Source organism: Penicilliopsis zonata, assembly GCF_001890105.1.
Source record: "Penicilliopsis zonata CBS 506.65 unplaced genomic scaffold ASPZOscaffold_6, whole genome shotgun sequence".
NCBI classification, from domain to species: domain Eukaryota; kingdom Fungi; phylum Ascomycota; class Eurotiomycetes; order Eurotiales; family Aspergillaceae; genus Penicilliopsis; species Penicilliopsis zonata.
The window spans coordinates 1,433,828-1,460,958 of NW_019208916.1; the positions used below are offsets into that span (position 1 = coordinate 1,433,828).

Consider the following 27,131-nt stretch of genomic DNA (forward strand, 5'->3'; position numbering starts at 1 on the left):
GAGCTGTGTTCTCGATCCCAAACTAGGCTGATACACTCGGATCGGCGGTTTTAGCTGCTCATCTACTGGTTGGTATCTGATCTACACAGCTCTTGGTCTCTAGAGATACTCATGGTGATATTTCTATGATAATGACAATAGATACTGATTTATTCCGTATGATTGATTGTATACATCACTGTATCTATCTGGGTAATACTAATATGGGAACAAGATCCCTCCACCCGACAGGCTGACGGTCGTGCCATCAAGATAGGCATTGGCGTCGGCAGTCACGTCATAGGAAATATTGTACCCTCCGCTGATGATGTTGCTGTGCGTGGAATCCCCGTTGGTGAAGTTGATGAGCTCGACATTGTCCGTCAGCGTCCAGGTCGAGGTCTCATCCAGGTAAACCCCGAGATAGCCCTTGCCGGTCGCGGAATAGGCAGTCCCTGTCCACGAGGAGTAGCTGGCGAGAGTCCAGGCGATGGAACTGCCGTTGTAAGCGACCAGATCGCCGCGCAGATCCGACTCCTCCACCAGCACTGTAACCTCCGCGGGCTGGATGGCCGAGTTCTCCTCCGAGCCGGCGAAATAGTCAAAGGCCTGGGTCACCTGCGACGAGTTGGCAATCACCAGAATGCCCGAGGTGGTGTTGATCTCCGTGGCGACGAGCTGCACATCAGCAATGACATTTCCGAACCACAGGGCCGCCATATCCGACCCCAGCGTGGTGAGCCGGGAATCCGTGAAGCTCAACTCCGCTCCGCTCTGCCGATCCGCCGAGCAGAAGAGCACCGTTCCCGCCAGCAGGCCTGCGGTCAAGTCCACCCGCACAAACACGGAGCTCTGCGCCCCGTCGGAGAAGACGCTGGGCGCCTGGTCCGTCCGCCCGACCACGTCCGTTCCGTAGCTCTTGCCCAGGGTGTAGAAGGTTGCGCTTCCGATGCCTGCCGTGTGTGCCACGGCGTCCGTCACGTACAGATATCCGCCCGGATTATCGCCCGAGAAGGAAGAGGCCCGGTTGCCGCCGGAGTAATGCCGGATGTTATTGGCGTAGATGGTTCCGTTGCCCGCTGCGTACAGGCCGTGCGAGACCGGGCCGGAACTATACAGGTCCACGTCGCTGACGTAGACAGCGCTTCCCGTCCCATACGCGTAGATGTTGGCGGCGCCGTCGTGGACGGTGATGTTGCTGTGGTCGATGTACGCGGTCGACGCGTTGGCGACGTTGACGGCCGCATTGACGCCGAAAAAGCTCGCCTGGTTCAGCCAGGTTGCGTATCCCTCCTTGACCACTGTCACGTATGACAGGTTGACTGCAGAGTCTTCTGTGATGACCACCACAGAGGTGTCGTTGGCGTCGACGGACAGCACTTGGTGAGCAAGCGCCACACCGTCGGTGGCGGAAAAGTAATATGGACCGGTGATGTTGTAGATCAGCTCCTGCGGGCCACCATTGTCGGTCCAATAGTTGGCCAGGAGGGCGTTGTCGGCGGTATCGGCGGCAAGGTCGGCGTAGTTGCTGGGGTCGACGATGGTCACAGACCCCAGGGCAAGGCTGGCAAGGCCGAGTAGGACAAGGGTAGTCATTGTATCGAATTGGAATAGCAACGCAATACTCCGCTGGATGCTGTCGATTCAATGTGTTGTACAAAGGTATATATAGATCTCCATGCCTTAGATGCCCTGTATCATCTCCATCATCGTCGAAATCCCCAGTGGAGCCGTACGGGCCATTCTCCGCATTTCTGGGGTATCCAGGTGGTCCCGATGGCGTTCTATCACTGTGATAGCCAAGATGGATGACGAGGCCTAATATCCAACATATGCAGATCACCGCTGTCCACGTATGCACAGCTGCAAGTGGTTAGAATATTACAGAAGACAGTGCGTCAATAGTATAGAATAGATAGAAAGCATACAACGTGTGATAGTGGAGGGTTGTGGAACAGCTACCATGCATCTGTATCCAAAATACTGAGACTACACCTGTATAGAGGTAAGAGCAAGTGAGAGCCTATGTATAGGTTAATCAAGCCTGTGGTTGATTATGTTAACAAGTTATAATATATACTGTAGTATATATATATAGATATGTATAGGGTACAGAGTTGCAATTGTAGAATGGTCTATCAGTGCTTACCTAGTATCTACTATGACAATATACTTGAAAAGCCTGCCGGTGAGATATTGTAAGAATACGTTTTATTGTATTAATCAATATACAAGCCATCATGTACTCAATCACATACAGGATATCTGTATCCTGTACTGCTCTCAAGTTCTATCGTTGACTGATAATTCTAAGCATTGGAATTTGCTTTTCAAAACATAGAAGCAGATGTAAGATGCAGCGACTCCTGAACATAACATTTATCATTCTGCTGATCTGATTGATACCATTCGATTGTACTATCCTCTTGCACTTCTACTAAATCGGCCTCGCTCCAGATACATCCGGGACCCCCTCGCCCTCGACAACCTTCCCCCCCACAATCTCGTAGACCGGCAGTTCTGCCAGACGTGCGATGATGTGGTGCATGGTGGGCAGCTGCTCCCAGTCCAAGGGGTCGATGGAGAAGCTGGCCTTGGACGTGGTATAGACCCTCTTTGGCTGCGGGGTGGGCACAGCTTCGGCAAAGGGATCAAAGACCGGATATTCCTCCGCCGCGACGTTCTTGTTCTGCCGCCCGGTCTTGGGGATATACTTGTAGACGAGAATACCCGCATCGTTCTCCCCGCTGATACCCCCCCGCGCACTCTCCAAGGCATCCTTGCCCTGTAGCTGCTGCAGATCCTGGAGCAGGAAGTTGCCCCATTGCGCGCCCTCCCAGCCGGTACGGATCCGATACGAGTGTTCCCGCCGGTAGACGTCAACAGAAGTGTACAGCTTCGGCATGCCGAGTTCCTCACGGCCCGACACAATCGGGTCCGTCAGCGACTCAAACAGGATGGGCATGTATGTCCCCCGCACGACGGTGCCGTCCGGGGAGCCCACATACTCAACCCCATGGACGTACAGGCCGAAATGCTTGTATCCCGAGCCCCCGAGCCAGTGCATCTTGTTGAGCGTCGTCTGCGCAAAGGACGCATACGCTACCGTGTCCGGCGCCGTGAACCGCCAGCCACTTCGTCCGGGCGGGAAGAGATTCTGCAGCACGGTCCGCGAGGTCTTGAACCGGATCGACGCCGTGGTAAAGGTCGACCGGGTGCCGTCGCGCGGGAGGCCCAGGTGCGTCTGCCGGGGGCCAGGCATCGGCCCAAAGGCAATCGGCATGCGCCAGTAGGGCGATTCCATCCTGTTCCAGGTCCATTCGCGCAGCCGCTGCGTGGAGTTGTCCCATTCGTCGTGGCCAAAGTTGTAGTCTGTGAAGCCGTACATATCAAACGCCGCCTTGCCGGTGTTGCCATTGGCGACGGACCGCGCATCTCCGTCGGCTCTATCCTGTCCGGCGAGTCGGGAATACTGCTGGATGCGTGTGGCGCGGCCGTGCCGGATCTCGTCGTACAGCGCCAGCCGGGCAGGGACCTCTTCGGCGCTCACGTCCGCCGGCAGCACCACGGCCAGCGAGGCGGCGTCTTCAATGGCGACGCCGCCCCCCTGGCCCTGGTGCGGGAGGAACGGGTGGGCGGCGTCTCCGAGGAGGGCGAGACGCTCCGTATGCCAGCTCGGGATCTCGGCCATGTCCAGCAACTTCCACACCCGCACGCTCTGAGGATCCGCCTTGGCCAGCAGCTTGAGGATGGCGGGATCGAAGCCGGCGTAGACCTGCAGCATCCGATCCAGATTGTGCGTCTGCTGTCCCCAGGTTTCCCTCCCCTCGGCCTCGCCTCCCCGTTCGGCTTCCTCGGCAGACTCCTCCGTCGGATGGATGAGCACAAAGTTCAGCACGCTGTTGTGTGAGGTTGGGTACAGCACGATCCGCCGATCCGCCCCGTACCAGATGCACAGCTCCCCCGGCCTGGTACAAAAGCCGGCCGTCTCGGGGTCAGCCAGGGCTGCGTTACGCGGCACGAGGAATCGGAATGCGCTCTTGCCACTGGCCTCGGCGCGGACCGTGTGCGCTCCCGGAAGAGCGGATCGGGTGACGGAATGAACGCCATCCGCGCCGACAATCACATCGCCTGTATGCTGGCTCCCGTCGGCCAAGACCACCGTTCCCGTCGCGGCGTCCACGGAAGTTACCCGGCTGGCCGTGTGGAAGGCGATCACGGAGCCATCTTCGGCAGGGGTCTGGACAGCCTCCTTCAACTGGTTGTGCAGGTCGACCCGGTGGGCCAGCAGCCATTCCTGTAAAGGCATGAATGAGTTTTTTTTTTTTTTTGTATATCAGGCAAGAGGGTTCATGTCTTACATGCTGCCATCGCTTGTTGTCCTCGGTCAAGTCCATGGACCTTTTCAATTTGCCCCCGTCCGTATATTCCGTCAACTGGGCGGTGTTAACACCGTATATTGTCCTGAGACGGAACATAGACAGACCCTCTCCATTGGATTCGCACCCCCCCGTTCGGCAAAAATGCCCAAGCGTTTCAGGACTCCGTTGGCATTCGGGGCAAGATGGATCGCGGCCCCGGTCTCGGTGGCCAGACGGGATTGCTCGAAGATCTAACAGTCAGCAGAGCTTTTTCTGGCACTACTATTAACATACTTCAACCTGATGGCCCTGTTTGCGGAGGGCGATGGCGGCGGTGAGGCCACCGATGCCGCCTCCGACGATGAGAACATGGAGGGAGTTTGCGGTTGTGCTCATGATGTTCAAACGGGAATATTTGTATCAATATGAGCCTTGTAAAGAGATGTGTATACACTGTGATATGTCTTACAGGATGAGTACATTTATAGATTGAACCTCGGGACCACCTCCGGGTGGAGGCGATCCTGTCCTCCGCACACATCTAGCTATAGTATGCACAGTTCCATACAATACGCGATGGTCAGGCTAGAGAAAGATAGGTCTAGAAATATCCCAGAAGTTTATGAATACTACCACCCCAATTCGTCTCCGAGATACTTGTGCGCGCGGATGTCCCCCGAACGGGCGTGTCCTTCAAACTTCTCGACCCGAGCTGCGCGCCCACACAATCTCCCCAGCTCGCCACTGGCGCGGTCATCGCGAACTTCCTGGTAGGTCAGGGTGCGTAGGAACTTGCCCACCCACAGGCCGCCGGTGTAGCGCGCCGCCTTCTTTGTAGGCAGCACATGGTTGGTGCCGATCACCTTGTCGCCGTATGAGACGCAGGTGCGGGCGCCGAGGAACAATGCGCCGTACGCAGTCATCTTGGCCAGGGCGCGGCGCGGGTCCGCCGTGAGGATCTGGACATGCTCGCTGGCGTATGTGTCGGCGACAGCGTAGGCGGCGTCCACCAGCCCGTGATTGCCGTCGTCAGTATCCAGGACATCCTTGTCGTCATTCTCAACGACGACAACCTCGCCGAAGCGCTCCCAGGAGGTCTGGGACAGCTCCGCCGTGGAAAGATCCCGTTGCAGCAGTTCCTGGACCCGGCAGATCGTTTCTCTTCCGACGGATGGAGACGTGGTGATGAGGACCGCGGGGGTGTCGGGCCCATGTTCCGCCTGGGAGAGCAGATCCGTCGCGACGGTGAACGGATCGGCCGTCTCGTCGGCGACGATGAGGATCTCCGTCGGCCCCGCGAAAAGGTCGATGCCAACCTCGCCGAAGAGCTGCCGTTTGGCCTCGGCAACAAAGGCGTTGCCCGGCCCCGCGAGGAAGTCCACTTTGGCCATCGACTCGGTGCCCAGGGCCATGGCTGCGATCGCCTGCACGCCGCCCAGCAGGTAGATTTCGTCTGCGCCTGCCAGCGCCATGGCCGCAACCGTCGCGTTCGGGATGTCTCCTGCCATCGGCGGCGTGCATCCGACCACATGGGGGACCCCCGCGGTTTTGGCCGTGAGGATGGTCATATGCGCGGATGCCAGCAACGGGTATCTTCCGCCCGGAATGTACCTATCGGAAGTTAGCACAGACGGACAGGATCGTTCTTCAAATGCTGGCTTACGCTCCCACCCGCTGGATCGGCAGGTTCCTCTGTCCGAGGAAGACACCTGGCTGGATCTCGTATTCAAAGTCGGTGATGGACTCGCGCTGCTGCTCCGCGAACAGCCGCACGTTCCGCTGGACGGTCTTGATATCCTCGATGGTCTGCGCAGGGCAGGCTGCGATGGCGGCATCAATCTCCGCGCGAGACAGCCGGAACGAGGCCGGCGACCATTGATCGAACTTGTCCGAGTAGCGGCGCACGGCAGCGTCTCCGTTCTTGCGGATATCCGCGATCACGCCGTGGACGATGGCGGAGACATCGACGGCGGTCGCGGGGGGGGCAGAGCGTTTGAGGTATTTCATTGTGCAGGATTCTATGGCCGAATAGCAATAGCTCATGTCTACCTGGTGATATGTGATGGCTATATACATGTTCGGCTCCACCTGGGACATAACTACTAGGTAGGTATAGACACTGTATTGTAAATACAAAGCATGTAAGATACTGTCACCACCTATCTGGTATTGCTCGGCTTGACATCGTCCATCCCCCCCCCGTAGTCCTCCTCCAAGGAGACCCCCTCAATCAGCAAAGGCTGTGCCTCTTGCAGGACATAGAGCATGCGTGCCCACTCGGTCGAACTGGTGTTGCGCCAGGCATGGTTCGTGCCCCGTTGGACAACAACATCCCCCCGTTTCAACAGCTGCTTCGCGCCCGAGTCGAGGACCAGCTCGACCTCCCCCTCGAGGACGACACCGTAGTCTAGGCTGACGGTACGGTGCATGGGAGAGACTCCCCCGGGGTTGATGTCGACAAGGCGCAGGACGGTGCCGCCGGGAATGCACACGCCCGGAAGGTCCGCGAGATACGAGTTGTACACGGCCCTGTCGGCGTCGCCGTTCATCTGCACGGGGATCGTGTTGGTCGCATACCCGAGGGCAAACCGGTCGCCGTTTGCGAGCTGTTGCCATTCTAGCGGGGGGAGATGCGACACGCGGGTGCGGCCTTGGGGGTCGTGGTCGGTGATGAACCGCTGGACGGAGCGAAGACGGGTTTCCATGGCGATTGAGCAACCGGGCAGCCTATGTTCATTATTGATGCTCAAGTCATCCATCCGGGAGTTGTTTACTGTCTATATATACGCTACACCCATGTGGAGCCGAGCCGAGGCGTACGTATTGTATGACTGTATACTACAGTAAACAGTACTTTGGAAGACTAGCTGCTGGCATCTCGGAGTTTCCCAAGGAGATGGATCAAATTGGCCACCAGAGGAGGCTGGCTGTCCACCTGGTGGTTGCGCGCCATGAGCGAGATGGCAAGATCGAGCACGCCGCAGGAGTTGGTCAAGGGAACGCCCTCGGCCTCGGAGCCCTGCAGGCAGGGCACCCCCCTTCCGAGCGCGATGTACCGGTTGGTCTCCTCGGTCTCGGGCCCATCCAGACAGACCAGCGGAGTGGATGCCGGGCTGGGAGGAGAAGCGTCGGCCAAGGGGAACAGCCACGTCGAGGCCATGCCGTACGCCCACAGCACCAGAGTAGCCTGGTACATTGCGATGGCCATAAAGTCGCGCAGGCCCTGGGGCGGAAGGGCGTGCGCGGATCGGATGACCTGCCCGGCGTGCCAGACGGCACGTCTCGGCTCGGAAGGGGTTTGCTGATGGAACCACTTCTGGAGCGCGGCGCACGCCCGCCGCGGATGGTCGGAAGTGGCCAGCGTCTCGATCTCCTCCAGCGACATCTGCATATGCATGCGGATGACGTGCTGCTCGCCCGAGGTAGGCGCCGCGGCATGCGCCATCGAGAAGCAGTCGAGCATGGTGGTGAGCTGCTGCCGGCGGGAGGCCATCAGCAGTCCGCTGCTGTCCCAGTATCGGGCCGGGGCGCCAGCGGAAGCAGTGGGCGTTCCATGACTGAGTAGCCCGGAGAGCTGTCGGTATTCCCATACGAGCCCCCACACACAGTGCAGGATTGCCGAGCCGGCGAGGTCGGGGTCACATATCATTCGACTCTCCTCCAGGAGATCGAGATTAGCCAGCGCGGCGGTTAATGTTGGTGGGTGGGTGGGTGGTTCCATGGTGCAGTACAGCTCCTTCCAGCGTTGGGCGCAGGGAGCGTCCCACAGCGCGGGCGGACAGGGCAGTGGAAGGGCCATCTCGGCATAGGAGATGAGCGGGTTGGTGAGAAGGGCGATGGAGACTTGCGCCTCGAGCCGGAACAGCTGGTAGACAAGTCGTTTCGAGGCCTCCTGGCGGCTCCAGGCACGCCACTTGCGATCCAGCGCCTCGCCTGCATCTTCTGGCGAGACGGGGAGGGTCTCGGCGGACCGGTAGGCAGAGTGGTGGAACAGTCCGCCGCGGCGCACCATGGTGATCAGCGGCTGGCGGAAGGCCTCGGAGATCTCGATCTTACGGCTGTTGCCGCTCCAGAGTCCGATCTCGAGGTAGATCAGGTACGCTTGATGGCGGTCCAGGTCGCGGACGGTGGTGTTGTCCCTCTCGAACACGGCCGGAAGCTGGAGACGTACGACTTCCTGCATCGCAAAGCCGAGCTTGCGCAGGGACGGATCGGGCGTGAGCACGGCGCCGGCGCCGGCCATGGCCAGCAGCAGCTCCGGACACATCGATCCCGGACGGAAGACCGGGCGATGGATCCACGAACTCGCATTGGAGACCGGGCTGGTCAGGAAGTATCGGATGAGCATGTCCAGCAGCTGAACCGACGGGAAGGAGGACAGGGCTGCCGAAAGCGGGTGTTTGAGCTGACCCAGCACAATCCCGAGGATCCGATCTCGGCAGGCAAGGTCGAGGCTTTCTGTCGGCGGCTGCTTTTGCTGCTGCTCCTGCCGCTGCTGCTGCTGCTGGTGGTCCGACGATCCCGCCACGAGGCTCCGAGGCGTCAGAGTCAGGGCCGGATCGGACAGGAGAAGATTGCCGTGTTCCAGCCAGCCGTGGTCGTGCGGAGCGGGCACAAACCGCCAGCGCAGGCGGGACATGGACCGATCGCCCTCACTCGCCGAGGCATAGGCAAATGGGATGTTGTCCATCGGCAGCGGAGCCTCTTCAAAGGGGATGCGGCTGTTGTACGTTTCCAAAAAGGTGAGATCGACCATGCTGAGATCGAGGTTTGTCTCCAGTCCAAAGGCAATGAGTCCATGGGGGGTTCTCGTCCCACTGCCGAACAGATCGGACAGGTCTGGCTGGTCCGGCTCAGCCAAGTCGAGCTCATTGCCATTGAGCTCGTACTCTGGCTCATTCAGCTCCATCGACTCCCATAGGGAGTCAGAAGGCGTAGCCATCACGATGGCTGACGCTGCGGTATCCGAGAGTGCTGTTTCGGAAGATGCGGGTGCGTCCGACATTGTCTCCGAGGGGGGTTTATTGTCCGCCCGAAAAACACAGGAAAGGCCTCTCCGGCGACATCGTTTGCACGGCTTCTCGTCGTCGCAGCGCAGATGGGCATCGGCACAGGCACTGCACGCCTGGGAGGTGCGGACTGCCGGGCTGGCTCTTGGCTTCTGCGGCTGGCTTCCGTGGAGGGCTGAATGGCGCCGCAGCAGGTCACTAGGGTGAAATCAATCAATATGCAGCCCGGAAGAGGAAGCAGGGGAAAGATATACATTCTGCCAAATGCCTTGTTGCACACTGGGCATTGGTATGGTTTCTCATGGGTGTCTGCCAAGGTCAGAACATCAATGAATCCCAAGCAGCTGGAATGACTTGCGAGACCGAACATGCCGCTGCAGATGGTCGATCCGGGAGTAGGACTGCGAGCATGTTCCGCACTGGTACGGATGGCGTGGATGGGTCATGGTGAGATTGTGTTCCGACATTGACCCGAGTGGAGAGTACGGGGTAACTATATATCTCCACGGCAGGCTACCCCGCATCGGCTCCACATGAGTCTATTATATAGTAAATATTTTTATACTTACACAGTTGTATACTCACGGTATATCTTCCGGATTACACTATTCCCTCTCCACCATGCTCACTATCCCCCTTATTATTGATAATGAGGACATTCTCCTCGAGGGCAGACGGGAGCCTGTCAATGTGTGCACCGGCCCTAAAACGTTCCAGGGGGCCACCAAAGAGATCGCCCTCAAGGCGGCAGATTCGAGTGCGCGCGCATTTGAATCATGGAGCAGGACGTCTCCAGCAGAGCGGAGAGCATCTTTATTGAGACTTGCCGAGGTATCCCCTCAGCTCTACTTGATAGTGAATCCATATCGATTGCTTGCAGGTCGCCAGATCCCGAGCGGCGGAATTGGAACAGCTGGCACAGGACGAGGTGCAGGCGGAGCCCTTCTGGGCGCATCTGACCATGCAAGACGCCATCGGGTTGATCGAAGACTGCGCCGGAAAGACATCCCCAACAGGCTCCGTTCCGACGATGGAGGGCGGCGCGTACGGGCTGGTGATGAAGGAGCCACTCGGCGTCGTGCTGGGGATAGCGCCCTGGAATGTTCCGATCTTTCTCTCGCTGCGGGCCATCATCGCGCCTATCGCAGTGGGCAACACTGTGGTTCTCAAGGTATGTGTGTATTCAACGGCTGATTGCATCTCATGGATGGTAATCTGTTATCTGTCCCTGTGCTTAGGGCAGTGAGCTTTCCCCCCGGGTGCACTACACCATCGCGAGTCTGTTCCGGGACGCCGGATTCCCTCCCGGGGTGGTCAACCTGCTGCTGCATCGCCCATCGGATGCGGCGGAGATCTTCGACACGCTCATCACCCACCCGGCGATCAAGAAGTGTAACTTCACCGGCTCGACGGGGGTGGGCAGGATCGTGGCCTCCCAGGCGGCCATGGCTCTCAAGCCTGTCCTGCTCGAGCTGGGGGGCAAGAACTATACCATAGTCCTTGATGATGCGAATCTAGATCTCGCCGCCGAGCAGATCCTCCGGGGGGCCTTTTTAAATGTAAGCGTGATGGAGATATGCTCTTCCCCCCCCCATTGAACTCACAATGAATGCACCCAGAACGGCCAGATCTGCATGTCCACCGATCTAGTATTGGCGACCAAGACCGTCTCAAAATGCCTGGAAGCGAAGATGCAAGCCCTGCTGCAGCATGTCGGCCGCCGGACAGTCATCACACCTGCGGCAAGAAGCAGACTGGACCGGCTGGTGGAGGATGCTGAACGCAAGGGCGCCAAAGCGTATACCGCGCCCCGGGCCGAGACCGACTCGCTTTCGGCCCGAGAGTTTATGCCCACTGTCCTGACAGGGGTCACATCCGAGATGGAATTCTTCCATACCGAAGCCTTTGGCCCGATGGTTGGGATTGTGGCCGTGGATGCGGAAGAGGACATCTTCAAGCTCGCAGATCGCGCTCGCTACGGACTGTCGGCGGCAATCATCTCGAGCAATCATCTGCGGGCCTTGCAGCTGTCGCGCCGGCTCAAGACAGGCGCAGTGCATATCAACTTTATGACTGTCTATGACGATAACGCGCTCCCGCATGGAGGAAGGGGAGAGAGTGGCTGGGGGAGGTTTGGCAGTCATTGGGGGGTGGAGGAGTTCATCCAAACCAAGTCCATAGTCCTACATGCATAGTATCTACGTGATGGAAGAATCACCGACTTTCATTCATTCTGATTTCTACACCCCCAAGTAGATCTTCCGTCCGAAATGCCTCATTCAAGCGGTATAGAACTCCTTGAATTCAGACTCCCGCGCAAGTAATGCAGACGGACTATCGCATTCAACAAGCTCTCCTTTCTTCATCAGAGCCACTCGATCAAACCGTGTGATATAGCGGAGCCGGTGCATGACCATGATCACTGTCTGCTTGGTGAATTCTGTCTCTATCACTTCCTGCATGATGGATTCCGTCTCACGGTCGACACTACCCCCCATTAGCCCCTAACCCTAACCCTGCAAACAACCATTTCTGAAAGGCAACATACTTGCTTGTGGCTTCATCGAGGATCAATATGGGGCTTCGCGAAGACAACGCCCTCGCCAATGCCAGCAATTGCTTTTCGCCCATGGACCATTTGGAAGCGTCAAGGTCTCCGTCAAGACCACCTTTTGTCTGAATCTGCTCCCATAAGCCAACTCTCTTCACTGCATGGACTATCTCGTCATCAGAGGCAGCCGCATGGGGGTCGAGATTGAGCCGGATGGTGCCCGGCACAAAGTATGGGTCTTGGGGGATGACATTGAGTCGCAAGCGGGTATCCGACGGCGGTACGGATGTCAAGTCCTGCCCATCGATCAAGACATAGCCTCCCTTGACTTCTGTCATCTGCAGGAGGGTCATGATCAGTGAGCTTTTGCCACTCCCCGACGGACCGCACAGCGCGATCTTTTCCCCGGGCTTGATAGTCAGAGTCAGATTCTTGAGGACGGGTTGACTGTCAGCACTCCTAGGTGGGAATCAGTCATTCTAAGAGGCCATAAAAAGGAGTTGGGTGCCCTACTGGTAAGCCACTGTTAGATCTTCAAAGGCGACAGCGCCCTCGGTTGGCCATTCTTGGGCGCTGAGTGCTGGTTCTAGGACGCCATCCTCCCCAGGGGTGTCCTTCTGGAAGCTGTGCACGCGAGTAACCGCTCCGATGGACGTTTCCAACTGTGTCCATGACTGGATGGCCAGCACTAGAATCTGATTCAAATTCAGCACCAGGTTCAGCGCGACTCCCATCCCACCGGCACTGAATTGATCTCGCAGCGATGTAGCAATTCCCATCAGAACGACGGCCATGGCGGCGATGACGAGATCCAGAACCAGACTGAGCCACTGCTGTAAGCAAAGCAGCATGTAAAATGGCCTCTGGGATTGATTGATCCGCTTGGTGCATTCCACTTGAAAGCTCCCTCGCCACCCAAACGCTCTCATCGAGGTGATCCCGTCGATGGTCTCGACAAAATGTGCGTACAGAGGTGCTTTGGCTTCGATGTCGAGTAATCGCACTTGTCGAGAGGTCCGCAGGTAGACGCGCTGGATGACAACGAAAGTGGCTATTAGGAATGGAAATGTGACAGCCATATACTTGCCAATCACACAGAGAAGAATCAGGTTCATGACAGCGCTTGAGACATCTGTTCAGCGTGAGTAACTGGATTGAAATCAAAATCAAGTCTACTCACTTGCTACGGTGTTGATCAACCATATAGGCAGCTTCATATCAATGAGGTCCATATCCTGGCTGAACCGATTGGTCATGGTGCCGACGTTGGTGGTTTGGAAGAAGCTCCACGGTGCTTTGAGCGTGGCTTTCAACAAATCAGTGTGTAAGGTGAGTGCCGTGTCATTGATGATGTTAATAAATAATAGGCTGGAGATAACTTAGTACTGGACTCTCGGATCCTCCTAGTTGAACTTACATGCAGCCAATGAAGAATAACAGTGTGCCGATGACTGTGAATGCGGTATAGAACCCCAGATACCAACCAATCTTGCCGTTGGGGTCTTTCGAATTCGAGTCGGACCACCATTGAATCCATAGGGCTATATACATCATTTAGCCGAGTCCCTTTATACAGATTGAATACTTACTGGAAAAGGTACTGAGAAAGTTCGAGATCATGAATGAGCCAATAAAGGTCGCAGTAATCCAGGGGCCTGCACTCTTGGTGTAGTAGGTGTACACTTCCCAGCTGCCGTCGCGTCGAGAAAAGTCGTCTTCATCTTCATTCTCACTGATATCAATTGGACTGCTCCCAGCTGCATCACATTGGCTTTCCTCTACAGGAGTCTTGTCAGTATCAGAGTCAATTTGTACCTCTTGAGTCAATGTCAAATCCTTCAACATAGCACCCGGCGTACGGTCTATGAAGTCTTTATATGAACCTTTATAAACCGCCGCACCCTGTTCCAGAACAATGATATTATCGGCAAATGGAAGGAGACGATCTGTTCAATGTTATCTTCAATTCCCAATGGACGTAGGATCCTTGTGAGCTATACCAGTATGTGTCACCAGGATTACTGTCTTTCCAGAGGTGCGGAAGTATCCATGCTCGGCAAATAGGTTCGCGGATATGTCGCTTATACGCTTGGAATCCAGGCCGCTGAAAATGTCGTCAAGAAGCAATACAGGAAATCTCGAGTAGATGGCCCGGGCAAGGGCCTGAGACCCCCCTATGTTAGCCATGTCGACATGGAGCTTCATATAACAGGATACCACGTACCAATCTTTGCTTTTGGCCTCCACTGAGAGAGGCACCACTACTCCCTGCAATATGCATGTCTCCAGCAGGGATAGACTGGAAATCATCCTTCAGACAAGATGCAGAAACTGCAAAGTCATACCATATCTCATCGAACTCTGTCCCACCGGTGATATTATGTCGGATAGTGTCGTCCACAACCCACGGTGTCTGAGAGCAGTATGCAACATTGCTGAATGCAGTATCAACAGAGCCTTTCCTCACCTTCATTTCACCCAGTATACTTTTTACCAGGGCTGATTTCCCAGAGCCCACGGGTCCGGTAATCATTGTGATTCCCTTGCCAATGTCCAGGGTGAGGCTTTGAAACACAGCTTCCGAATCGGATGACCACATTATGTCTACATCTTTAAAGGATACCACAGAAGGAATCGTTGGGGGCTTGTCTGCATATTCGGTTGCCAGCTTTTCATTCCTCGATGAATCGGGGATTGGCGTTTTCTCTAGATATACCTGGATTCGTTCAAAACAACCAATGCACTGAATAAAGGATGGCGCGGCTTGCACAAAGCCCAATAGCGGCGATGTCAGCAACGAGATCAATGAGAGCGAAGTGAAGGCCTGGGATGCCACGAGGGACTGATCATTCCGGGCTAAGGAGATGATTGAATAGATGGCGAATGTTGCATATGGGGCAAAGGTTAATGGAATGTTTGCTATAAACGGTCAGAACTCCCCCATTGGAAAGAATATGGATGAATCACCCACATATGAGGACCATCCAGATGAGCAGCTTGCGGAACTGGGAAGATGTTTTCAGTTCTGCCACACGCAGCTTGGTGATGAGGCCAAGAAACACCTCGGTCAACCCCAGCATCTTGACCGATTTCATGTCTTTCAGCATCGAGGATGTGACAGACACCCGCTCTTCGACTCTCTCAACCCAAGCCTTCTGCGCTGGAGCAGTTCGTGAGGATATCGGGCCTGTTCCAAATACGCATGCTAGAAGACTGTCAGCATCTTACCCAGGGCTGAAGCACTGGCTAGAGAGGTCGATCTCACCCAGAGAAATGATTGCAGGGACAAGACAGGCCAGATAAACCTGCCGTTCCAAAAGATAGAGCGCCACGCCGACTTCGATAATCGAAGCCCACATTTCATGTAACGACCTGAAGCTGTTGACAATCCGTTCCACGTCTGTTCCCATCAAGGTGAGAACGGCACTCCCTTTCACGTCTTCTGCTGCTAGGAAGACGGTTTTGGAGTACAGGCTTGACATGAGGCCTGCTCGCACCATAGTGCCCAGGCGAAATGTTTGGCGCCAGTATACAGCCGTCGATATCTACAACCCTGAGTAGACATTCACAAGGAAAGGGGATCCGTACTCGAAAACACATACTGCGATTCCCATATACACAAGCAGAAAGGCCCCCACCAATGCCTGCCCGTACTCCTTGGGCTTATCCTTTGCGTCTCCCGTGAAATAGTCCACAGTCGCTGTGATCAGAAATGGCTGGCAGAAGGTGAATCCACTGAGCACCAGACGAGGGACGATTGCCGATAGGGTAGGCCAAAGGTATGCGCGGAAGACAGCTTTGATGAGGCGATGTTTCCCCTCTGATCGCACCCAGGCATGGTCCAGTTTCTCGCGAGTCAGATCGCCTTGTAGGTTTTCATCGGCCTCCGGCATGTCTCCAACGGAGAGGATTTTAGAGTATCCTGCTTGGACGAAAGGCACCACCCATGCAAAGACGCTGCGAGACCAGAACCCGCTGATCTGTTCTGCTGTGACATGCTTATACAAAGGACGCAGAATTCTCACCTTTCTGGTGGATTCCAGGAACGCAACCAGGACCGTGATGGTGTATATCGCCGTCCACAGGCCTCTACAAGGGCCCGATGAGGAAATCATCCACAATGAGCGCAGCTTGGGAATCCCCAAAAGTGCCAAAGCAGAAAAATAGATGACCAGAAGGTCTGACGGCCGCGCGGAGCGCTGGTCTTCCAGAAACGAAAGAACCACGGCGCCAGCGGTGACAATGATATTGAGAATGTCGGATGCGAGTGACGACGGGGTACGCAAAACTGGCGTCCTGATGCGTAGTACTGCATAGACAACAAGCAATACAAACAGGGCCGTTAAGAGTGTCTTTTTCCCTCCTCATGCATAGCCTGTGGTTAGAACTCATAACTCTACAAATGGAGGGCATCCTTACCAGTTTATACGCCGCCAGTCTGTAGGACACCACTTTCACTGGATCTCTTCGTATGAAATACAGCCGCGCTATTAGGAAGAGAGCAAACAGGGCCGCTGGTATCACTGTGAGCACAGCATCCTCGAAAAGAAGAGTAAAGTCGAACCCTCGACAGTTGGTAGCAACGCGAGGGCCAAACTGATCGTCACTGGCATCGCAGGCTGCCGACATGTCGACTTATCCGCCCGTTACAGGTTCTACTAAATCAGAGTGTTTGAAGAAGTATCTCCTACTAAGAAAGGAACGAAAAGAGCATAGGAAGAGATTAATATGTAGCAAAGACATGGTGCCTCCATCCTCACATTGACTTTGGCTCCGCCAATCAGCAATTTTAGCTGCCTAGAATCTTATCAGACAGTCACATCCATCTTAATTGATATAGGGGTTAGATGAACGACGTCCCTCGGTATTACGAGACCCTGCATACTATCCTGCTAGGCAAAGTTTCTTTTTAGGTTGCCACGTTTCCTTTGTTTCCTTCCTATTACTATGGAAGTTCATGGGCTCTTTCTACTACTCTTCTATAGTCCGTGTTTGCGCCAAATAGTATTTTAAGCTTATCGGGCCTAGTAACAGTGTCAAGCACTACAGGATTATATCTCCTCTGCGGACTTGATTCCCAGGTACGCTCCTAAGCACGATCCTAATGGCGAATATGATGACATACACAGAAGATAGGATAGCAACAGTTACCACATCGGGAGTAGTTCATTCGGTCCTGCTATCTAGACCCCTGTCAAGGCTTGATGCGATTTGTCAGTACTTTGGGGTATGAACCTGTACGGCCACTCGGAGATAGCTGCTCCGCATGAAGGGAAGTGATATGATAACCTCATTGGTCCAGAGATCATCCAATGTTCTGGATTGGTACCGTTAGTCCAGTTGGGTTGAACATGGCAGTGTTTAAACATCCAATTTAGATAATCTTGCGTATTGAACCTCTTTTTTTACGGCAAGTTAGACCTTTTAGCCTGTTAACTTCCTTTCTCACTCTACAGCTCTGGGGCCGCGCTATAGAGGCCTCAATGCAACATTCCTTCGCTAGCGCCGAGTGAGAACAATAACATCTCGAGCGGTGAGCACCAATGAGCGCCCCAGCCTCCCGTCAGACACTTATTTGTCTCAGGAATATTGACGTGTCACGTCTTGATCTGCCATCTTTCTCCAAGATAGTCTACTATAATATATCTACTGGCGATTATTTTCAACGTCTATAGACACAACTATACAATGGCAACCATATCTAACGATGAAATTGCGCCTTTATTGGGGACCAACGCATCCGCGTCGAGGTCACGGAAACTGTTAGTGATGATCGGAGGGTCCATTCTCATCCTCGCCATGGATTTTGGATTCTTTCTGACCGTCGCCCCTCAAACGAAAATCTTCGAGGACATTATCTGCCGGGACTACCTCGCTGCTCTAGGGAACCGAACAGACACGATTCCCCTAGAGGGAGTCTGTAAGTCGGGGCCAGTGCAGAGTGAATTGGCCCTGGTGAATGGATGGAAAGAGACAGCTGATGTCTTACCGGGTATGGTGATCAATCCTAGCAGGGCATGTAATTACTGACTACAATGTAGGCATTCTTCTGTCTATTCCGTATGGCGTGTTGGCGGACCGCTGGGGGCGCAAACCGGTTCTCCTTCTGGGCATCCTAGGGATTCTCCTCGGGGAGATCTGGGTTCGTGTTGTGTGTAAGTCGGTGTTTCGTTCCTTGATGTTTAGGGTTTGTTCAACTGATGCAGACGATGCAAGGCTTGTATCCCACTGTCTTACCACTGCGGCTAGTCTGGCTATCGGGAATGTGGAGGCTCATTGGCGGCGGAGATATGGTCCTTTCGTCCATTGCTCTTGTCATGGTAGCGGACTGTTTCCCTGAGGATGAGATGTATACATATCCTTGTGCATATTACCCTATTCACTTGCTCATTCTTTCTAGGGCTACGGCTTTGTTCCGCCTGTTCAGTGCAGTGATTCTATCTGAGGTTCTCGCCACCCCAGTGAGCGCATATCTCATGGCTAGTGACCCTTGGGTGCCATACATGCTGGGACTTGGGATTGCCATGGTCGGATCATTGAGTGCTTTTCTCATGCCGGAGAGCTTGAGTGACGCCAAATCCAAGATTTCCTCGACGACCGCACCCAGTAATGAAGAGACACAGTCGTACCCAGATGGAAAGTTCTCTGTGAGGCAGTATATCTTGGACAAATTACAGCACTTCCGCGACTCGACTCGGTTTATCATGAGCACTCCAGGCGTGGCCGTCTGTCTTGTTGCGCTGTTTATCGCCTCCATCAGCAAGCAGTCGACGAGTCTCCTGCTGCAGTATACATCGAAACGGTTCGATTGGAGTATTGCCGATGTACGCACCGTCATCATTACACAAGGGTTAAAGGGCTGACAATCTTGCAGGCCAGCCTTCTTATATCCTTACGCGGAATTGTGACACTAGCGAACTTCCTACTCCTCATGCCAGCCCTTTCCTCCATACTCACCCGGCATTTCCATCTTCCAGGCAAGTTGAAAGACTTGCGACTATCCCAAGTCAGTAGTCTTGTCTCGGCCCTTGGCTTCTTCATCATCGCGACTGCCGGATCCCGGGCCATTCTGATCCTAGGCATGATGCTTCTCTCGATGGGCGCCGCCTTTCTGGTGTCATGCCGCAGTTTCGTGACGTCGCTGGTTCGGCCAGACCATGTGGGAGCTCTGTATTCATCTGCTACGGTTGTTTCCTCCCTGGGGATGGTTGTTGCCGGTCCGCTTTTTGCTTATGCGTTTCGATTGGGTCTGAATCTGGGGCCTGCGTGGCTCGGACTGCCTTTTCTTCTGGCGGGGGTGATTTATCTTCTTGGTTCTGTCTCACTCATTCGGCTGAAGGTTTCTAATAGACTTCATGGAGAGTAGTATAGGTAAGGGGGGTTCTATACTTTGGGGTCTCACCTGGCAAAGGGTTCATGATCTAGACTGGAATATAGAGGAATCCATCCACTTGTTTTCTTGGTAATTAACGAATAATATATAGCTCTCTTGATTGACAGTATTGGTGATAGTAGACTAGGGCTAGCTACCGCCATCCCAGTGTTTAGGGTTAGGGTTTAGGGTTAGGTTTATAATATTGCAACCCTAACCCTAGTTTAAGATGAGATATCCTTCTATATTGTACAGAGTATATGACTTATATTGCAGTCAATGCATATGGTATAGTGTTTTATATAGTGTTTTATATTAATGTGTATATGTTGTATGTTATTATATGCAGTATATACTGAGAGGAGCCTAGAAAGAAAGGCTCTCGCCAATATCACAGATGGTAAAATCAGTTTCCGGAACGGCCATCTTCTTCAAGGCAGCCTGTAGTTTCCTGGGCGGCTCCAGCACATCCTCTTCCGTGAGCACCCAGGTCCCCCAATGCATGCCCAGCGCCCGGGCACAGCGCGTCTGCAGGAAGATGTTGACTGCGTCGTGCGGGTCGGCGTGCATGCTGCTCATCACCCAGCGCGGATCATAGGCGCCGATGGGGATCAGGCCGAGATCAAACGGCCCGCGATACTGACCGATCTCCTTGAAGGCGGGACATGACGGATACAGGCCGTCGTACTCGTCGGCGTGGTCGTCTTTTCCATCCAGCTCCTTGGGTACGGATCGATAGCCGGTGTCTCTGGTGGGAATTATTAGTTGTTCAATACATCTCGCATGGAACTATGTATCCTCAGTGTGAAACAAACCCTGCAAAATATACTTTCTTCCCCCCCGATTCGACAAACCAGGAAGCCCATAACGTCTTGGCTTTGTCGAACGGAGTCCTAGCTGAGATGTGCTGACAAGGAAGGCATCCGATGCGGGCGGAAATATCCGACGGCGATGAATCTGTGGACAACGAGACATCCCGCTCGTCCCACCAGTCGAGCTCGGTGACTTTGTGGATGCCGGCCTCGACAAACCACTTTTTATTCCCCAACGGCGCAAAGAAGTGACAGTCGGGATGCTTGGCGGCGATTGCCTTCACCGTCGGATGGGAGAGATGGTCGTAGTGGTTGTGCGAGATGACGACCGCGTCGATGATGGGGATCTGCTCGACATCGCACGGCGGGGGCGTGTACCGTCTGGGTCCGAGGAAGGAGAAGGGGGAGCAGCGGTCCTCGAAGACCGGGTCGAAGAGCACCCGCAAACCCGACGGAAATTCCACGTAGAAACACGCATGGCCAAGCCAGGTGGCGCGCAGGCCGGGGGTTTCCCGATCGGGCAGGAATGAGGGTTTCCGCACGGGGACGGTGGGGGGGCTGGTATCGGGGACGTTTGCTTGGCCGTTAAGACGGCGTCTACATATTAGTAATAACTCGGATATATTATGATGTATAGAAGCTTACTTGATCATCTCATACGGAATCCAAAACCCGTTCAGCGCATGCCAGGAGCTAGATTAACCAGTAAGTAAAACGAGATTAGTCATAAGGAGGTGTACGCACTCCCATGGATTGATGAAGCCGTCTTTCGCGTGGTGAGCTTTGGTGGCCTCAGGCTCCCGCGCGGGAGGCACCGAGATGGTCAGGACGGAAGAGCCCATGAGGAGCGGTCGTAGGGGGGCACGAAGGGGGAACCGGAAACGCATTGCAGAGGATGACGGAGAGGGCTTTTATTATGGCTATTTAACCTGCCTGAAAGTGATTTAAATCTCACCTGTTGTCGGGTCGGGCGAATTTTCGTCCGACATTCTTTGCTATTATTAGAATAAGCAGGAGAATTAATCGATGAGGTATTAGTATAAATTAAATATTGAATATCAATAGAATAATAAGGAGAATCAATCGATGAGGTATTAGTATAAATTGAGTACTATATGCTATTATCCTTTATGATCTTCCTGGCCATCTCAACCAGAGAGTCTGCGACAACCTCCACCTTTCCAAACACTTCCCAAACCCCTTCCTGCTCATACTCGGTGCAATACGCGCCCCGAAACCCGACCATCCGCGCCGCCGACACATCCCACAGATGCGCCGCCGCAAACCATTTCTCATCCCCGTCGGCGAACCGGTCATACACTGCCCGGTACGCCCCCAGCGCGGGCTTTGCGACTCCGAGTCCATCGCAGCTCACAAACTGCTCCAGCGGGAACTCCCATCCCCCGCGCTCAAAGTATCCCCGCACACGCGCCACATCCCCCGTGGTCAGACACCACACCGTGAAGCCTTGTTCGCGCAGCAGCTCGATGCATTCGCGCGCGCCCGACCGCAGCGTCAGCTCTGCGTATCCCGCTAGACAGGCCTCGCGCTGGGTGTCGGTGAAGATCTCGCGCGGCTGCTTGATCCCCGCCATGAAGAGCGTGCGGTAGAAGAGCGCCTGCATGACCTCGCGGTACGGCTTGTATCGGCCAGACGTGCTGAGGAAGGTGAACTCCAGCTCGGCGGCCGTCATCCACGTAAAGGCAAAGTGTGCGGGCGTGATGCAGTGGCTTTCGAGTTGCGGTCCGATCGTCGCGGCGATCCGTGCGATGTATGCGTCGAAGGACACCAGCGTGCCCACCACATCGAAGACGACGTGCTTAGCCATTGAGAGAGTATAGTAGAGTAGAGACTGTGTTAAGAGGAAGTAGAGTACAGGAAGAGTGGTTAGAAGATGGTAAAGGGTAATAGAGGGGGAATACTATGAATAGTGTATTGTCTCCATATACGCTAAGACCGGGCCGGATGCTAAGATAAGACCCGATAATGGATGATAGCATTAGATAACCCTGATTTATTAGATAACAGTCGAGCCTGATAGACAGTCAATGAGATACAGAGTACGGAGTAGTTGAGAGTGTTAGAATAAACCCTAATCTCATCCGGTCAGGGTTTGACAACCCTAACCTAACCTAACCCTAATATGCGTGATGCATTATGGCTGCTTAGCACTATTGAAGTTCACTACCCAAGTGGTAGCTGTAATCTATAGATTACAAGTCTTAGTAAATAGAAGATAAACATAGAATACAATACTTATACTATACTATAATGCTACCACTTCAGTTGCACACTATTATTCAAGTGTTAAGAACCAGTAAGCAACAGTGATCTTAACTAGAATTATAGGCACTTTTACTATTTATTCACTAAGATAATAACTATTAGTGCTTTTATAGCTTATAATAAAATAATATATTATTATATTATGTAATTCTCTATATTATACTGTAGTATAGGTAATACTATAATGGTTGGGTTATATACTCTATCCACTACAGTATGTGTTTCACTAAGAATTAGCTGTATCAGGTACCACGGTTCTTACATCAAATTATCCACCATTAATATCCTTGCCAGCTATATATAAATCACTCCTTGATCTCAACACCATCATTCCATTCTCTCTCGATTATTTTAATATACTTATTCTTGTACTGCCGGCAGTATGAAAGCATTCCTTCTATCCGCTCTCGCCACTCTTTCTCTGGCGTCGGCGCCTCCTGCCAAACGCCAGATCACAACCAGCACGACCGGAACCAGCGATGGATGGTACTATTCCTTCTGGACGAACGGCGGCGGGACCGTCGACTACACGAACGATGACGGGGGAGAGTATACCGTCACCTGGGAGGACTGTGGGGATTTCACCTGCGGCAAGGGATGGGAGGTGGGAAGCGAGAGGTATGTTTGATTTCTTTCTTTTTACACATCTTCGCAAGTGTTGATGGACAAGGGACATTACCTTTTCTGCCGACTTTTCACCGTCTGGAAACGCATACCTGGCCGTGTACGGGTGGACGGAAAACCCGTTGATCGAGTACTACATCCTGGAGAACTACGGGGACTACGATCCCGGAACGGAGATGACATACATGGGTAGCGTGGAGAGCGACGGCTCGCTGTATTACATCTACGAGCATGAGCAGGTGGACCAGCCGTCGGTGGAGAGCGACTCGTCTACCTTTATGCAGTACTGGTCTATCCGCGTGGATCTGCGCTCCGAGGGAACCGTGACGACTGCCAACCACTTTGCGGCCTGGGAGGAGCTGGGGATGAGTCTGGGGAGCGACTTTAACTACCAGATCATGTTGACGGAGGGGTATGAGAGCAGTGGCAGCTCTATCGTTACTGTGTCTTAGTCTACGATGCAGGATGAAGTAGAGAATGTGATCGTATGAGAATCTATTTCCACAACAGCTCGATGAAATTCGACCGCTCCTCAACAACAGGCTCGGACTGATAGATGTCAATCCACTGTCGAATGGGCATCTCCTCCAGCGAGACAATCTTGGTCTTTTTGGTCCATTTGTACCCAAAGTAGAGGACCAGAATGATGGGAATGTTGATATAGTCCGTAATGAAGGTCTCATCGCTCCATTCCCCGTGGATAAACGTTGCGTACCCGCCGGTGATCAAGAGGATGGTGAAGAGGATCAACGAGGCCCACGTCGTCCACGGCTGCCAGGGAGCGGCCCAGGGCAGCTCGCGGTTGCGGTCGATGCCCTGCTTGCGACAGGCGTAGTAGAAACGCAGGTAGACGATACAGATGCTCATCCAGTTGATGAGGGTGGAGATGCTGACCAGATCCTGTAGCCAGTCGAAGGCGGTGCTTGCCGTGCTGGAGACGGCGGTGTAGCCCAGCGTCATGAAGACGCCGAACAGGCCGACGGCGATGGCGGGCACGCCGAAGCGGTTCATGCGCTTGAAGATGCTGGGGGCGTGGCCGTGCATGGCGAGCCCGTAGAGGATGCGCGAGCCGCCGAGCATGTTGGAGTTGCCGGACGACCAGGCCGAGGTGAGGACGACGGCGTTGATGATGGAGGGCACGACGTTGATGTGGGCGAGTTTGGCGGCGATGACAAAGGGCGACTCGCTGGCGTTGCCCGAGTCGATGGACAGCAGGTCCGGGTTGTTGGAGGGGACGATCAGGCCGACCATGAAGATGGTGATGATGTAGAAGAGCGCGATGCGGATGAAGATGCGTTTGGCGGCCTGCGGGATGGCCCGGCGCGGGTTCCTCGTCTCGGCGGCGGCGGTGGTGATGGTCTCGATGCCGGAGTAGGAGTACAGGGCGTTGTTCAGGACGGTCCAGAAGCCCAGGAAGCGGCCCAGCGAGCCCTTGATGCCGAGATACTGCACAAAGGGGCCCGGGTGGTTCCAGTATCGGAAGCCGATGGCCTCGTGGTTCGGCGCGCCGCCGCAGGTGATGACCAGCGCCATGATGTTGATGCCGACGATCAGCAGGATCTTGAGGATGGAAAAGCCGTATTCCAGCTCGCCGTAGACGCGGACGAACAGCAGCGCCGTCAGCAGCATCAACAGGCCGAAGACGGTCACCCACACGGCGGGACTGATGGTGACCCAGAACTCGACCAGCACGGCGGCGGCGACGATCTCGGCGGGGATGCTGACGAGATAGCTGTACACCAGGTTCCAGCCGTTGGCAAAGGCCAGCGCCGGATCGAAGAAGTATTCCGCGTATCGCACAATCCCCCCGCTCAGCGGCACCAGGGCGCCCATCTCGCCGACGGCAAACAGCACCGATGACAGCGACGCGCCGATGATGGTGTAGCCCAGAAAGGCGCCCAGCGGGCCGCCGTTGGCAATGGCGCGCCCGGAGCTGAGGAACAGGCCGGTTCCAATGGTGCCGGCGAGGGCGATCATCTGGATGTGTCGTTCGTGGAGGCCCTGGCGGAGGGTGTCTCGTTCGTCCATCAAGCCGGCCTGGACGTCCGTTTCGTCTGGACTGGGGGCTTTTTCTTCATCTTTTGACATGGTCGTAGCTGGAGTATACGGAGTATACGGAGTATACGGAGTATATAATATCGTATTACAATATCGTGGTAGACAAGGAATGAATAGAGTAGTGATGGTTATGGAATCTGGTATAGTAGATGCAGGCGTAGACTATTATATACCAGATAGTTACTAGTAATTGTAGAGAATCTGGGGTTAGGGTCAGCCAATGGACAATTCGCCATTGAAAGACCGGGTTTATATTACCAAATTCAATGTGTTTATCTGCGGGGAACCGGAAACGTTCCATCCCGGTCCCGGTCCGGTTATCAATATCTCTATCTCTATATCTATATCTTCTATATCTCTATCTATCTACTATCAATTTATCATTCAGCTCACTTATTCCTTCCACTGTACTCTATCTATCTATATCTATATCTATCGATTATCATCTAACTCACTTATTCCTTCCACTGTACTCTATACTTCTATATCTACCATGCTCCCACACACTTCCCCCTCTCCGTGTTATTGGTCCTTGCCTGCCCACCCTCTGCAGGATCATCGCAGCACCGAGTCTCTCCCCCCTAAAAGCGACATTGTCATCGTCGGAGCCGGATATGCCGGCGTCGCCACGGCGTATCACCTGTTAAAAGAACTGAAAGAGAGCAGCAAGCAATGCTCCATCACCATTCTCGAAGCCCGCGGCGTCTGTTCCGGCGCCACCGGGCGCAACGGCGGCCATCTGCGCCCTGATCTATACGGACATATTCCGACGTACATTGACCGGGCAGGCGTTGAAGCCGCGGCGGAGATTGCAGAGTTTGAGATCGCACACGTCCCTGCGATCAAGAAACTGGTTCGCGAGGAGAAGATCGACTGCGACTTCACCCTCTGTCGCACAATCGACGTCTGGTGCAATCCCGATGCGGCAGTAAAAGCCCAGGCTGTGTATGAGAAGATGGTGGAGCATAGCCTGGACTACATGGAGGACGTCATCTTCTACACGGGCAAAGATGCCGAGGGGGTAACTCACCCTGTCTGATATAATGATGCTGGATACTAATTCGATAGATCTCGGGAGTCAAAGGAGCAAAGGCATGTGCGTCATATACCGCTGCAACGATGTGGCCGTATAAATTCATCCTGCATCTGGTTTCTTCCATGCTCGACCAAGGCGTCAACCTGCAGACACATACACCAGTCTTATCCGTCACTCCGGCTGAAGAAGGAGGCTTCGCCATTGAAACCTCTCGCGGCTCAATACAAGCGACGCAAGTGATCCACGCCAGCAACGCATATGTGTCCGCCCTGCTCCCCGAATACAGCCACAACATCATCCCCTGCAAGGGCATCGCCTGCCGCATCGCCGTGCCGGAGGGGACCCAGGCCCCGTTGCTGAACAACAGCTACATCAACCGCACGGAAGACAACACGCTCTCATATCTCATTGCCCGCGCCGACGGCAGCATCGTCGTCGGCGGGGCCTCGGCCAAGTTCCGCCCCTTCCTCGACCAATGGTACAATAACGTCGACGACAGCGTGTTGATCGACAGCGCCAAGGACTATTACGAGGATTACATGCAGCGCACGTATCACGGCTGGGAAGAGTCCAACGCCGCCGTCGACAAGATCTGGACGGGCGTCATGGGCTACTCGTACGACTCGAACCCGCACATCGGCCATGTGCCCGGCAAACCGGGCCAGTTCGTTCTCGCCGGCTTCAACGGCCACGGCATGCCTGTCATCTTCCTCGGCGCCAAGGGTTTGGCCAAGATGGTGGTCGGCAATCTTCCCTTTGAGCAATCCGGCCTGCCCAGGCTGTTCCGTACCACGCAGGAGAGAATCGATAGGGCCAAGAACGGGCGTCAGGAAGATGGCGATATCCTGGGTACGGGCTCTTTTCCGGCCACCAAGCAGTAGAAGTATATGAGATCTGTGAGGTAGTAGACTTACTATATATCACTACAATAGAATGTAGTTCTAAAGATGAGATTAGGCACTAACAAATTCTCTACCAAGGTTAGTGGAATATTAAATAGATCTAGTACTGTCAAATGTTGAGGAATTGTAGTGAAGTAGTGA

General features: G+C 54.3%; 13 protein-coding genes across 13 annotated transcripts; 4 read left to right on the top strand and 9 right to left on the bottom strand.

The window, feature by feature from the left end:
- Nucleotides 1-198: 198 nt before the first annotated feature.
- Nucleotides 199-1,575, bottom strand: ASPZODRAFT_142097 (hypothetical protein; the record flags this gene model as incomplete). The annotated part of the gene is made up of 1 exon (XM_022724819.1): nucleotides 199-1,575. The coding sequence occupies one exon, from the start codon at nucleotides 1,573-1,575 to the stop codon at nucleotides 199-201; it is 1,377 nt and encodes a 458-aa protein (XP_022581873.1).
- A 686-nt stretch (nucleotides 1,576-2,261) lies between these two features.
- Nucleotides 2,262-4,736, bottom strand: ASPZODRAFT_166563 (hypothetical protein; the record flags this gene model as incomplete). The annotated part of the gene is made up of 4 exons (XM_022726765.1): nucleotides 2,262-4,276; nucleotides 4,341-4,415; nucleotides 4,466-4,591; nucleotides 4,635-4,736. 4 exons carry the CDS (start codon nucleotides 4,734-4,736, stop codon nucleotides 2,417-2,419), a joined length of 2,163 nt encoding a protein of 720 aa, XP_022581874.1. The 3' UTR covers nucleotides 2,262-2,416.
- A 233-nt stretch (nucleotides 4,737-4,969) lies between these two features.
- ASPZODRAFT_142099 (hypothetical protein) lies at nucleotides 4,970-6,347 on the bottom strand (the record flags this gene model as incomplete). Its single annotated transcript, XM_022724820.1, has 2 exons — nucleotides 4,970-5,951; nucleotides 6,004-6,347. The coding sequence occupies 2 exons, from the start codon at nucleotides 6,345-6,347 to the stop codon at nucleotides 4,970-4,972; spliced, it is 1,326 nt and encodes a 441-aa protein (XP_022581875.1).
- Nucleotides 6,348-6,499: 152 nt separating this feature from the next.
- Nucleotides 6,500-7,045, bottom strand: ASPZODRAFT_96353 (hypothetical protein; the record flags this gene model as incomplete). Its single annotated transcript, XM_022730528.1, has 1 exon — nucleotides 6,500-7,045. One exon carries the CDS (start codon nucleotides 7,043-7,045, stop codon nucleotides 6,500-6,502), a length of 546 nt encoding a protein of 181 aa, XP_022581876.1.
- A 158-nt stretch (nucleotides 7,046-7,203) lies between these two features.
- On the bottom strand, nucleotides 7,204-9,873 carry ASPZODRAFT_96356 (hypothetical protein; the record flags this gene model as incomplete). Its single annotated transcript, XM_022730529.1, is given in 4 exon segments — nucleotides 7,204-8,826; nucleotides 8,869-9,547; nucleotides 9,604-9,693; nucleotides 9,713-9,873. 4 exon segments carry the CDS (start codon nucleotides 9,871-9,873, stop codon nucleotides 7,204-7,206), a joined length of 2,553 nt encoding a protein of 850 aa, XP_022581877.1.
- A 97-nt stretch (nucleotides 9,874-9,970) lies between these two features.
- ASPZODRAFT_16049 (hypothetical protein) lies at nucleotides 9,971-11,544 on the top strand (the record flags this gene model as incomplete). Its single annotated transcript, XM_022726471.1, has 4 exons — nucleotides 9,971-10,180; nucleotides 10,230-10,520; nucleotides 10,588-10,908; nucleotides 10,969-11,544. The coding sequence occupies 4 exons, from the start codon at nucleotides 9,971-9,973 to the stop codon at nucleotides 11,542-11,544; spliced, it is 1,398 nt and encodes a 465-aa protein (XP_022581878.1).
- Nucleotides 11,545-11,628: 84 nt separating this feature from the next.
- Nucleotides 11,629-16,529, bottom strand: ASPZODRAFT_64884 (hypothetical protein; the record flags this gene model as incomplete). Its single annotated transcript, XM_022729266.1, has 12 exons — nucleotides 11,629-11,836; nucleotides 11,898-12,356; nucleotides 12,414-13,032; nucleotides 13,081-13,268; nucleotides 13,318-13,441; nucleotides 13,490-13,846; nucleotides 13,901-14,063; nucleotides 14,125-14,819; nucleotides 14,872-15,105; nucleotides 15,166-15,445; nucleotides 15,503-16,252; nucleotides 16,320-16,529. 12 exons carry the CDS (start codon nucleotides 16,527-16,529, stop codon nucleotides 11,629-11,631), a joined length of 4,287 nt encoding a protein of 1,428 aa, XP_022581879.1.
- Nucleotides 16,530-17,588: 1,059 nt separating this feature from the next.
- On the top strand, nucleotides 17,589-19,266 carry ASPZODRAFT_65203 (hypothetical protein; the record flags this gene model as incomplete). Its single annotated transcript, XM_022729286.1, has 5 exons — nucleotides 17,589-17,892; nucleotides 17,942-18,055; nucleotides 18,117-18,249; nucleotides 18,301-18,724; nucleotides 18,775-19,266. The coding sequence occupies 5 exons, from the start codon at nucleotides 17,589-17,591 to the stop codon at nucleotides 19,264-19,266; spliced, it is 1,467 nt and encodes a 488-aa protein (XP_022581880.1).
- A 298-nt stretch (nucleotides 19,267-19,564) lies between these two features.
- ASPZODRAFT_132358 (hypothetical protein) lies at nucleotides 19,565-21,103 on the bottom strand. Its single transcript, XM_022722995.1, has 3 exons — nucleotides 20,730-21,103; nucleotides 20,088-20,681; nucleotides 19,565-20,020 (listed from the first exon to the last, which is right to left on the bottom strand). Exons 1-3 carry the CDS (start codon nucleotides 20,735-20,737, stop codon nucleotides 19,639-19,641), a joined length of 984 nt encoding a protein of 327 aa, XP_022581881.1. The 5' UTR covers nucleotides 20,738-21,103; the 3' UTR covers nucleotides 19,565-19,638.
- A 13-nt stretch (nucleotides 21,104-21,116) lies between these two features.
- On the bottom strand, nucleotides 21,117-22,177 carry ASPZODRAFT_1946911 (hypothetical protein). The gene has a single exon (XM_022727406.1). It carries the CDS (start codon nucleotides 21,910-21,912, stop codon nucleotides 21,196-21,198), a length of 717 nt encoding a protein of 238 aa, XP_022581882.1. The 5' UTR covers nucleotides 21,913-22,177; the 3' UTR covers nucleotides 21,117-21,195.
- A 575-nt stretch (nucleotides 22,178-22,752) lies between these two features.
- On the top strand, nucleotides 22,753-23,446 carry ASPZODRAFT_16054 (hypothetical protein; the record flags this gene model as incomplete). Its single annotated transcript, XM_022726475.1, has 2 exons — nucleotides 22,753-22,988; nucleotides 23,041-23,446. The coding sequence occupies 2 exons, from the start codon at nucleotides 22,753-22,755 to the stop codon at nucleotides 23,444-23,446; spliced, it is 642 nt and encodes a 213-aa protein (XP_022581883.1).
- Nucleotides 23,447-23,478: 32 nt separating this feature from the next.
- Nucleotides 23,479-25,174, bottom strand: ASPZODRAFT_132359 (hypothetical protein). Its single transcript, XM_022722996.1, has one exon. It carries the CDS (start codon nucleotides 25,080-25,082, stop codon nucleotides 23,490-23,492), a length of 1,593 nt encoding a protein of 530 aa, XP_022581884.1. The 5' UTR covers nucleotides 25,083-25,174; the 3' UTR covers nucleotides 23,479-23,489.
- Nucleotides 25,175-25,399: 225 nt separating this feature from the next.
- On the top strand, nucleotides 25,400-27,111 carry ASPZODRAFT_132360 (hypothetical protein). The gene is made up of 2 exons (XM_022722997.1): nucleotides 25,400-26,073; nucleotides 26,121-27,111. The coding sequence occupies exons 1-2, from the start codon at nucleotides 25,546-25,548 to the stop codon at nucleotides 26,967-26,969; spliced, it is 1,377 nt and encodes a 458-aa protein (XP_022581885.1). The 5' UTR covers nucleotides 25,400-25,545; the 3' UTR covers nucleotides 26,970-27,111.
- The last annotated feature ends 20 nt before the right edge of the window (nucleotides 27,112-27,131 follow it).